Source organism: Brachyistius frenatus, unplaced genomic scaffold (assembly GCF_029030835.1).
Source record: "Brachyistius frenatus isolate BFR_SWC_R1_liver_20210118 unplaced genomic scaffold, ASM2903083v1 Contig_19, whole genome shotgun sequence".
Taxonomy (NCBI): Eukaryota; Metazoa; Chordata; class Actinopteri; family Embiotocidae; genus Brachyistius; species Brachyistius frenatus.
Window position 1 is genome coordinate 643,619 of NW_027210618.1, and position 11,759 is coordinate 655,377.

At 43.2% G+C, this 11,759-nt stretch overlaps 1 protein-coding gene across 1 annotated transcript; it reads right to left on the reverse strand.

Annotated features, from left to right (window-relative positions):
* Window positions 1-49: 49 nt before the first annotated feature.
* On the reverse strand, window positions 50-11,599 carry dhtkd1 (dehydrogenase E1 and transketolase domain containing 1). Its single transcript, XM_069695198.1, has 17 exons — window positions 11,231-11,599; window positions 10,855-11,007; window positions 8,911-9,122; window positions 8,620-8,814; window positions 8,176-8,445; window positions 6,539-6,710; window positions 6,239-6,437; window positions 5,455-5,767; window positions 5,284-5,368; window positions 5,045-5,184; window positions 4,802-4,952; window positions 4,605-4,711; window positions 3,117-3,281; window positions 2,917-2,999; window positions 2,584-2,750; window positions 1,052-1,137; window positions 50-951 (listed from the first exon to the last, which is right to left on the reverse strand). The coding sequence occupies exons 1-17, from the start codon at window positions 11,412-11,414 to the stop codon at window positions 850-852; spliced, it is 2,784 nt and encodes a 927-aa protein (XP_069551299.1). The 5' UTR covers window positions 11,415-11,599; the 3' UTR covers window positions 50-849.
* Between the last annotated feature and the right edge of the window lie 160 nt (window positions 11,600-11,759).

The following is an 11,759-nucleotide window of genomic DNA, read 5'->3' on the forward strand; positions in this document are numbered from 1 at the left end:
ATAACAGGTGTGTCGGCTCCTTAGAAAGCATGAGACTTGGTGAAAAGAATCATAATGCACAAAATTTATTTATTTAAAATATTCAGATTTGGTGTATTTACATTTGCCCTTTAGTGTCTTGTTTTGAATTCAAGTCTCAGTTAATCTGGGATTAAATAATGATAACAATCAAGTACTTCTTAGTCCAAGTGCGCTGAAATATGAAAAATATCTAACTCCTGGTAGGATGACCAATCACAATGGTAACAACTTTCTCTGTTCACTCAGAAAGTGTTTGATCTCCTTATTAAATGTGATGTTAGTCCGGTGCTCCCATTCGTACATAAATATTTTAAGGGTAGTACTGAGATTTCTAACAACTCATACTGATACTTCTTGTTGTCAGCAGTACAAAAATGAACAATTCAACATGCATGAGCTATTTGGATTCCTGAAACATGGAGCCTGGACACCTTTGATGCATGCAAACAGACCCCAATGATACAAATATGACATAGTACAATCAGCTTGTAAACATCCTGTCCATCCATGATTCAGAAGCCTCTAACCTTAAAAAGAATACAGGCATGTTGAATGAGAAAGGGGGGGAAATGTTAGGAAAAGCAGACAGGAATTCAGGCACTGACTTCGAACCTCAAACATTCAAATTAAAACCTGCATTTGGCTACAAGAGCACAAATAAAACTACCAACTCTGCTCTATTTAACACTTTCTTTGATTTGATTCTTCTATTCTTGACCAACTTGTTTCAAACGATCGTGTAAAGGTCCCGTGTATCAGTGCAGCAGCCTGTGCAGCTGATACAGTATGTAGTGGACTGGTTAGTCTGGTTCCCAGTACTGTCAAGTGTTAGGAGAAGGTAGCAGTGAGGATGGCCTCTTGCTGCTGGTGATGAAGGGTCCCGATACCGACAGCGGGGGCCGGCAGAGCAGGTCGGCTCACTAACCGGAGCTGACAAGGACAGAGGAGACAGTCAGTTTGCGTAATGCGATTCATTTCCAAACCGTCAGGCTTTATATTTGTGGACTGGACTGTTTGAAACACTGCTCACCTTGCAGGCCAGCTGCTTCTCGAACCTGGGGGCTACAAAAGACCAGGGGCCCATGTTCTGAGGCTCCTCCTGACTCCAAATGAAGTCTGTGGGAGGATTCGTTTTTTTTAAATTGATAACAATCATGAAACAAAACAGGATGCAGTGTTTTCTGAGCTGCATTCACATCAAAAGAACAGGCGACCCAGTTTGAATGAAACTACTGTCTTGCCCTTCAGCAAAGAAATTCCAGATCGATCTGAAACTGGTTTGCTTTCATTGTGTTTGGTGAGAACTTTTGTGACTCTTTTTCTCCCCAACACTCAAGAGTTTGGTGTTTGTATGTAGAGGATCAGTGCTCCTTCTGAATATCTGTTTCAGAACACAAAACCTTTCCTTTGCCCTTTCTAATAAAAACAAAAAAAAAAGGATGAAGTTTCTGTTATTAGCAAAGGTCAGAGGACATCACTTACTTTGAAACCTTTAACTAAAAACTACAAATACAGTGATAAATCTATGAAGAATTTAACAACTTCTTCTAGACATTTACAAAACAGGTGCATCGTGGTGGAAATATAAAAAGAATCGACAGACACACCGATGTTTCAGTGAGACCACGAAAAAACAGATTATTTTTAGTGGGCCAGACTCGTGTGATGTGACTTTTGTCGACTTCTCATAAAAGTAAGCAAGTAAGAAAATTAAAACAAAACATGAGGAAGCTGAATTTAGCTTTGTGTAGCACTTTCGTATATGGAACAAAGATCCAGAGAATCTGAGGCCTCAGCTTGAGAGTCTTCAGTAGTTTTAGCTCAATCAAAATAGTATTATTTCATTTTACTGTTTTTTATTTCTCATCGTCTGTTGAAGTATGTTTTAATACATTTTAAATCCTTATGTGTAGCACTGTGTTTATTAAAAAATAAACTTGTTTGGCCTCTTCTGCATCCGTCACAGAGACTGCAGTTTCCTAATACAGCAGAGGGGAAATTCCTCAAAAATCATGTCACATACAAAACACAGGGAAGGCAGGTTTTTAAAGAGGAATAGTTGAGACAAAGAGAAAACAGACATCATACACGGATGTCTAAAAAAAACAAGCTGACTATACACCTCAGTCTGAAAATCGTATGTTAATAATTATGAATTTTAGTTTGGTTTTCTGGCTCAGACAAAATGGAAACAAAAAAAAGAAGAGTGGAAACGTGCAAAAGAAAATGTTTATTGGAAAAAGCATTAACTCCTTAAAAAGAAAAAATGTATAATAAATTCCATAGTGAAACAAAAAATTGTCATCAGTTTAATATCACTTATTACGAGCTGCAGCAAATTTGTATCTATCTTATAATAGATAAATATTACAAAATTAGAATCCTCTTATTGACTAATAGTACTTCTTTGTTGGTTTTTAACAGATACGAAGAATTAATAACTTTCCACGATGACTCAAAGCAAACCGAACCGTTGGTGTGATGTCGTCTCTAAAGTCAGTGTGCACGCTCAGAGTAAAGGTGGAGGTGTGCGAGGTGGAGGATGATGTGGAGTCACGTTACCTTTGGCGTTGGGATATTTTTTGAGCTCCTGCTGCAGAGCATCCAGAGGGAACGGACACAGCTCCTCCACACGGACCAGCGCTGTGTTCTGGTTGGCTGCTGAGGTCTCCTTCTGCTTCAACAGGGCGTAGTAATGCTTCCCTGAGCACAGCACCACCTTCTGGACACTGTGTGGGAGGAGAAAACATTTGGATGGGCTTGATGTTGTTGTTGTTTTTTTTCCTGAGCCAAGTGTCTCCCAGCTCTCTTTTACAATTCATTTAAATACACTTTGAGACATTGAAAACAATCACGCACAGTACAAATTAAATACAAATGTTGTGAAGGCTGTACCTTTCTGCTGAGACAGCAGTATCACCCAACACTGGCCTGAAGGACGTTCCTGGTGCCAGGTCAGTTAGACTGGACATGGCCCCCTTTGAAAACAACATGCATTCAGACACTGCGATGGAAATATCTGTAAAAAAAAAAAAAAAAAAAAAAAAAGAAGCTGGAAGAGTCAACCGCGTCTTTGCGATATCCGCAGTGCTTACAGAGAATCTCAGCAGCATCTTGGGTCCAACCACAATGAGAGGTTTGCGGAAGTTTCGGATCATCTGTCTCCTGAGAAGGTGGAAGTACTGAGCAGAAGTGGTGGGGTTGACTATAGCCATGTTCACGGTGTCGGCGTCCACACCCTCCTCCTTACTGTCACACATCTAAGAGACAACAGACTATATTTACATTTCAAGTCAAGTGTGACAACAACACAGAACCAGATGTTTGGTTAAAAACTTTTAAAACTGCCGTGTCTGTCACGCAATATGAAGCCACTGATGCTGGTTTCAACTCACCTGCCAGTGATAATGCAAAATGATTCTTAAAGGTTCAGCGTGTAAGATTTAGGAGGATCTATTGACAGAAATGGGATATAAAACCTCAAACTAAGAATTGCTGTGTTTTTATTATCTTCATATCTACATAGGGAGCAGGTCCCCTTCCGGCACACCATGTTTCCACAGAAGTCTGACCGGGATGCTTCTGAATTGCGCCGCGGCACATCTGGTGGAATCACAAGCGTCGTCTAGACCGGCTGATTCCAGAGGATTCCAATGAAAATCCAGCCTTTACATACTTGGAGGAGGACAGTGAAGTGAGGAGTGTTCAAGAGGTTGCAATCTGCAACCTCACCACTAGATGCCGCAAAATCCTACACACTGCTCCTTTAAGGAACTGAAATCTCAGCACAGAGTAAACAACAGAGTGTCTGTTATCGAGGGAGTTATTTTGACCTTAATTTGATACACTTTATCTACGGATTGCTTGTGGCCCATTAAGAAACATTATCTCTGACGATTTGCTGCTGACCCTTTAAATAATAAGTTCTGTGCTACAGAACGTTGTCATGGACTATTTGTATCAGCACATTTGTTGTACACACTCGTGGAGCACACTTGTTTCATATTTTGTTATTTTAAATCCTCACATCGGCAGATAGCAGTTGAAGTGATCCATGGTCCAGCGATAAGACTCTATAAATGTTTTTATATGTAGTAATATATTTCAAAGTTAGAAATGGACAGGGGTGAAAAGATAACCTCTGTACTGTTCGGCGTAAAACATTAAACCTCTATAAAAAAAAAAAAAACTTCAACGTGCTTTTAGTGTATGATTAAGCAACAGACAAAGAATTAGCAGGATTTGAACATGTAGTTATGAGAGAAGGGAAAGATTCCCATGTTTCTGACTTAAGGACAACATAACATGTTTGTATGACTGCTGGACTGATGGTGTGAGGGTTAGAATATACAGAAGGGTGCTGTATTCATTAAACGTGAGTTTAATTTGCCTTTTGAACTCCATATCTGTTCAGCTTTCAGGACCTTCTGTAACATTAACCGGCAAGTTGGACGTATTGGAGTTCTCCTGTTGTCGTTAAGATGTAATTTGTGAACTTATAATTGATATTGACGTGAAGGCTATTTACAGATCAGAAACCAGTAATTACGTTGCCTTAAACGTGAAATTACTGCCTCGCTGACCTGGAGGAAGCGCTCCATTCGGCAGGAGGAGTGTTCAGGTCCAGCTCCATCGTACCCGTGAGGCAGCAGGATCACCATCCCGCACTGCAGCAGCCACTTGGCTTCACCTGGGGACACGACAGTTTCACATCGGATGTGTGAAGTAGATTCTGCGAGTGATTTTGTTTGCGAACGTGTCAGCGTGGTCGGAGGTTCACCTCCAGAGATGAAGGTATCAAAGATGATCTGCGCGCCGTTGAAGAAATCTCCGAACTGAGCCTCCCAGATGGGCAGAAGCTTCGGCTGTGCGATACTCATACCATATTCAAATCCAAGCACCGCCTCCTCAGACAGCGGGCTGTTGCACACCTGAGCACAAGGACGACACAACGCCACACATGAGAGGAAGTAATCTTGTCGTATCAGATGTTGCCGTTTTATCTGCTTAATAAGGGTGTCACCTCGAGGAAACCTGTCTGCTGAGGGCCGATGTGGTTCAGAGGGATGTACATGTCGTTGGTGTCTTGACACACAATCATGGCGTGTCGCTGACTGAATGTGCCTCGTCCAACATCCTGCCCGCTGATTCGAATGTCAAAACCTGCAGCAATAATTATTTGAAGTTTACGCATCAATTTCGGCAACAAAATGCAGTTATACTCACATTTGATCTAAAGTAAATTTCTGTTAAAACACCGACCCTGGCAGAGGAGAGAGCCCAAAGCCAGCGCCTCTGCTGTCGACCAGTCTAGTTTGAGTCCCTCTTCCAACCTGCGCAGCCGAGCCTGAGTTCACATAAGAGAAACAAACATTTAGCTGCAACATTAACACAAGACAGGCTGAACAGACACACCAGCAGCGATGGTCGTACCTGTACGTGGGTCTTTAGCAGGTGGCTGTGCAGCTGGAGCTGCTCAGGGATGTCCACAGATTTTGCTCCAACAAACTGCAGCAGAGGAACGGGGACACCCGTGTCCCAGGTGGTGACTTTAGCCTGGGGCTCCACCAGATCCCCCCAGCGGCCCTGCAGGTTGGTGGCCGGAGGACTGTACAGGGTCATGTTGGACAGCTTGTCGTTGAGCATGCCGTAATATTTGGATTTGATCTGGTCACGCTCGGCTTCTGTCATCAGACCCTCTGATATCAGCTGTTCTGAGAAGGAGTCCGGGACGCTCTTACGGGACCTGCAATGAAGCAACGACGTGACTTTCTGAGGGACAACAATTCTGCGGCCATATAGCGCAAAATGACTATGAATGAGGCTAAATATCATTGTTGACCATAACACAATCACACACACAATGGAACCATGACAATGACCCCAAACATGCAGCCATCAGTCATAAAGATGACCAAGAAGAAGAAGAAGAAAGAGTCCAGCAGCAGATGACGTGGCCTCCGCAGAGCTCTGACCTCAACATCAGCGACCCTCAAAGAACTGTTGCCGTTTTAGAATTAAAGGGTCCTCGCACCTAAGACGTGATGATTTAAGTTTTTCTCTTTGTTGCACTTTCTGTGAAGTGACTTGATGAATCAAACTATCCATGATATTCGTTCTGAAAGATTGCTCACTTTACTTTTTACACTGTACTGTATAATTCGGTGGGCCGATGGTTTCCTTCACGCTACAAAGTTAAAAAGGAAGTCGAACTGACCGGATGATCTTGTACATGGCCGGGTTGGTGAAGAAGGGCTCATCCAGCTCGTTGTGGCCCCACTGACGGTAGCAGATCAGGTCCAGGATGACGTCCTTCCTAAAGAGCCGCTGGTACTCCACAGCCAGCCGAGTGGCTCGCAGCACCTCCTCTGCATCATCTCCGTTCACATGGATCACAGCACAGTTCACCATCTTGCCTGTAAAAACAAACGATTCTCATTATAACCTGATGAATGTCTCACTTTTTACAAACAGAGTCTGACATTGGATGCTGATGCTGTTTGAGAGTTTCACTGACCAACATCGCTACAGTACAGAGAGGATCTCGCTCTCTCTGATGGAGTGGTGTAACCCACTTGGTTGTTCACAATGAGGTGGATGCTGCCACCGACTCTGTAGTGAGGAAGGTTTGAAAGGGTCAAAGTTTCCGGAACAATCCCCTGACCAGTGAAAGAACCGTCACCGTGGACCTGAGGAGAAGAGAACAATACAGTCTGTTGAAGAGGTATCTCTTAACTGTGCAGGAAGTTCTGAGTAGGACCTACATTGCAAGGATCTTTAGAAACTCTCTGCTTCAAACAAATAATTTGTTTTAAATTTTGCCCCTCTAGCATGCTGAGCAAAGTATAAAAATCCCCTCCAGACATGTTTCAAGACAAAAATATTCAAAAAAGAAGTGAATAATAACTTTCATGGACAACAAAAAATAACTAGTTAAAAAAAAAAAAATCTCCTTTTGTTCTTTTACTTTTTTAAATCCACCATCTATGAATATACAATTATTGTTCATTTTAAATTAATCTTTTACATACTCGTCTTAAACTGTGATTTAAGGTAAATGGAGAGAAACTTTCCCCCTTCAGCCGATAAATGTGAAATCAGTCTTTTAGTGTGAAGCTCTGCAGCTGCATCATTCTGCACAGAAAGGTAAACATTTGAAATGAACAATAAGCGGCACACAATTTTAAAATGGAGGGACCCGGGTGTAGCGCTGCCAGGAGCACTGGAACGATGTTAGGCCACGTTTCTTTCTCCAAGTGAGGAAATAAAATGTTCACAATTCTCTTGATCTGGTTGAAATTCATTCACATTTTTAAGTGCTTGAAGATCCAATCATCTCTAAAGCTTATGTGAGGCAAGAGAGACAATAAAAACAAATGGACTGTTGAAAGTTGTCATATCATTTAAGCGCATTGATTTATTTACGACGTCAATTTCAAACCCTCGTGTTCATCCGCTGCCATTTACCCTGTTAAAGTTACTGTATTGTGCTTTAATAAAACTCAACACTTCCTGTATCTGTTTTTAAAATTAAAAGCCTTGTAGTGTTTCAGTAGACAGAAGCCCTTCATTTCTGTGCAAGGCTTTTATTGTGAAACATTTGCAGTAACGTGTTGTGACTGAAATCGGACAATAACATTTTAAATGAGTAATCCAGAACAACCAATTAAATTTGACTAGATTATATTGAATTGATTGAATTAAACCAATTAAAATATCTAGGCTACATTATTGACGATGTAAACTTGCCTCCACAGTTGTTACGCAACCGTAGAAACGAGCCACTTAACAGTAATGTGTTCATGTGCACATGCGTGTCATAGGTGCGCTCCGGTACTTCAACAAATAGCACAACTCCCCTGGAGAGAGGGGACTATCACTTTTCAATAAGTAGCCTATAATAAAAATGTTGACAAATTTATAATCTGCATCGGTCAGAATCTCAGAATACAAACGGCTTGAAGTCTCAAGACTTTTCTTTCAGAGGCTGCGAGATCTGCACCTGGATACAAATCCACACAGACAAACTAGCTATTTCTAGCCCGCTAGTTTTATTTCAGAGTCAGTATTAATTATGAACAGCAGTTTGGTTGCCTGTGTGTGTGTCGGTGTGTGTGTCGGTGTGTGTGTGTGTGTGTGTGTGTGACCCAGTACCTGCAGACAGACGACTTGGTCCCCCGGCTGGGCATTGTCTTCAGGTGAGTAGTCTCCTTCTTTCCTGAGCTGCTGCCTGGCTCTGGTTTTGCCCTGAGCTACAGGGTTGATGGCTTCGAGGTGGGACGGGTTGGGCAGCATGGTGACATGAAGAGGTCGTTTAGCTCCGAAATCCAACTCCACCGAGGAGGTGAGGTGGGAGAGGACGTCCCCGATGGAAGGCGAGGTGTCAGGGAACTCACTGAGGCCGCGCATCTTACGGAACATGAGCTGGAGAGAAAAAACACAGATGAACAGTGTAACTCGTGTTATCAAACCCTCGTTCACCTTTTAGCAGCAGACCGTGACCTTCTGTTTCACTGTGCTGCTGATTACAGCGGAAGGTCACGAACAGCAGTAAAGTCGACATGTCTCATTAGACTCGGCTGTCTGGGGCCGTCTAACCTCTGGCGGGAACTTCAGCAGGCCTGTCAGGAGGTTTAGTCGGCCTCTGTGAGGCATGCCGATGACAATGTCAGTGACTCCGCTGTGGGCCGACTGGTGGAACAGCTCGTAGAAAAAGCCCATCATGCTCTCTGCTCCTTCTCCTCCATAACGCTTCACAGTGGCAAACTTGGTGGCCAGAAAGTGGTCAAATTCCTACAGGTTGGTTGAGAAAGTGTCAGGGAATGCAGACTTTTTATTACATTGCGTGTGGATGGTATCCTCCTCCTCCTCCTCCTCCTCTGGACCTACCTGAGACTCCAGCATGATCTGGGCCAGGTGCCTCCTCTCCTCTGGAGTGAAACTCTTTCCCTTGAGCTCCTCAAAGCGATCGGCGAACCACTCCCTCTCCTCCAGACTGCTCAGCTGGCTGGTTTCCACTGACAGGTGGCCGCAGTAGGCCTCTTCCAGGTAGGCCTGAACCTCTTCCACTGAAGCCTGTGCCTTTCCAAAGTGCCGCAGACCTAAATACACAAAATATGAGGTTTGTGCACAAAACAAACATGTGGAAGACAAATGCACTCGGCTGCATTAATTTGAAAGCAGACGTAAATAGTGTTGTCCATGTAAATCACATACTATAACGTTACAGATTATACAATTATACATAGTTTTGACGTTCAAGAGTGTTGGACAGACACCAACTTAAGTTTGCAAACCAACCAGCTGGCCCTCGTCTCGTCATACCACCCCACACCACATGAGGCGAGAGTGAGTCACTGTTATGTCCGATTTGTCTTCAGTCCACCACCGTGAGGAAGAAGAAGTGCATTTGAACCTCTCATTGGAATGAATGGAACAATACCAAGAATGAAAATCTTGCCACAACAGAAGCCAAATAAAAGTTAACATCGGTTTAGCTTTCCACCACTGGAGACGGCGTTTGGGACTACAGGAATGAAGTCTGACGTTAAATTTGCAATATTTCATCTAGACTGGACCTCGACCACATCCGCCTTACCCGCACAGCAGTCAGCAGAGTGAGACTCAACCCATCGCTCCCTCAGCCTCTTCGGCCTCCTGCCTTCTGGCTGCAGCTCCTCCAGACTGAGGAACTGCTTCGCCCATAAGGCTGTCAGGATGCTGAACCCCCCCCTCCCCAAACTGAACTTTTGCACTATGGGTCCATATTTTACATTACATTTCATTTAGCGGACACTTTTATCCAAAGCGACTTACAATAAGTGCATTTCAACCACGAGGGTACAAAACCCAGAACAACAAGAATCAAGAAAATACAATTTTCTTCAAGAAAGCCAAACTACAAAGTGCTATCAGTAAGTGCCATTTTAAGCGTTACTAAAGTTCTACCTATTCAATATCTATATTTGCACCACGTTGTCCGTTTTATTGCTGGATATTTATGCTTTTCTTGTTTTGTCTATTTATTTAGCACACAATGGGACTGTGAGAAACAGTTTTTCGATCCATCTGTATGTCATATGGTGGATTGACACGAAGGAAGTTGAAGTTAAAGAGCAGTCAATGCTCACAGTGGCTATGTAGCAATAGTTCATACAGGTGACAACATCTGTAACGTTACTGATAGTGTTGAAATGTTAAGTTAGTTGTTTATTGATCGGCAGTTCAGACGAGTTAGAATAGCAGCATGCGAGTGTCTAAATCAGCTCATCATCTGTGTATCGACCAAACCGAGGCAAATTTTATGTCTGAAACATTCAGGTGCACTGACCTCTTTTGGACAATTCAAAACTGATCTTCAGTCTAACTAATGACAGCACAGGTTGTTCTGGAAAACACTGCGAATGGTGTCAATATATGGTTTTACTGTGGTGGATTTCCTGCTACTATGGTCTTACTAAAAAGGGAGAAATGCACAACAAAATAAAAGTATAGGCTTAACTGACCACCATTTTCCAAGTCAATCCACCACATACAATCATTACCTATAAAACAAGGTAACTAATTAATGGCAGGTCAGGAATTTGTAAATTGGACCAAACTAAAGCAGACGTGACATAACATTTCCTCACTGTCGCCTCTAAATGTACAAGACAGGGCAGCACCTCCATCTTACATACTGCAACTTTAACAGTAAAGTAGGAGCTTTTTTCTTTTTTTTTTTAATTATTATTATTATTATATTTTATTATCACGTTATGGTTACATGCATGAAACAACAGGATCTAAAGAGAGAAGAACTGATCTCCCAACCTGAAGTTCTCCTCCAGTTACCTGAGGTGCTGAGTTGTCCTCTCATGGTGCCGGTCAGCATGCTTATCTCCGGGACACTGTCAGCAACAGGCTGGTCGGGTAGCAAGGGGTTGATTTTAGCAGCCTTGTGTCCGTGTGCTCTGTACGCCTCCACCAGACGGGCAAGACCGAGATCTGAGCACAAACAACCCCCAAAAAAAAAACAACAACAACGAAGCAGCTCAGTTCAACGAGCCGGTCAAACTTGAGATATGTTGCACGAGTACAAAAACAAATACTGGAACAACAATAACGCCACGAACACGAATAAAAGCGCCTTTTTTTTTGTCGGTAACAATAATTGAGGCTCGTCTCCTGCATATCTGGTGTCGGTGCTGAAATTTAACCCCATACCGACCTTGGTTTAGTGCAGCGACATGGTCGCGGTGCAACTTCTGGTCCCTGTCGGTCCGCTTGGGTCGGTAACCGTAAACGCCTCGCTCGGTGTGGTAGCAGCAGCAGCAGCCGACGACGACGACCTGCCGAGCAGCAGCCGGCGGAAGTCTGCTCAACGCGTTTTTCAAGAAAAGTACGGCCGACATGTTTGTGAGTAAATCGGTAACTTCACGTGTGAGAGCGGCGCGCAGCAACCCGAAGACTACAGGACGGCGGCCATACTGCTGAGAGGGCAGGTTACGGGAGGAGACGCTGCTTCGGCAGCCGATTGGATGAAGTTCGTGTTACTCGTTTCATAACACCCCTTATGAGGAAATCTGAATTATTATTATTTTTTTATATATAATTAATTTCACATAACGCTTTCTTCGCATTTTTAGTCCACGAAGTGGACTTATCATTACGTTAGTTTAATATTTCCAGAGTAACTGAAGCAGCCCCACGTGACTTGGCGCAACAAGTGCCAGGCAACGATATCGGTGGTGCGTTCA

Excerpts from the sequence above, each read along its gene's own strand:
- dhtkd1 (XM_069695198.1), bottom strand. The coding sequence starts at position 11,414 with ATGTCGGCCGTACTTTTCTTGAAAAACGCGTTGAGCAGACTTCCGCCG. Across the intron at positions 8,446-8,619 it reads TGCTGAAGTTCCCGCCAGAG|CTCATGTTCCGTAAGATGCG; the intron begins GTTAGACGGCCC and ends TTTTCTCTCCAG. Across the intron at positions 6,711-8,175 it reads ACCAAGTCGTCTGTCTGCAG|GTCCACGGTGACGGTTCTTT; the intron begins GTACTGGGTCAC and ends TCTTCTCCTCAG.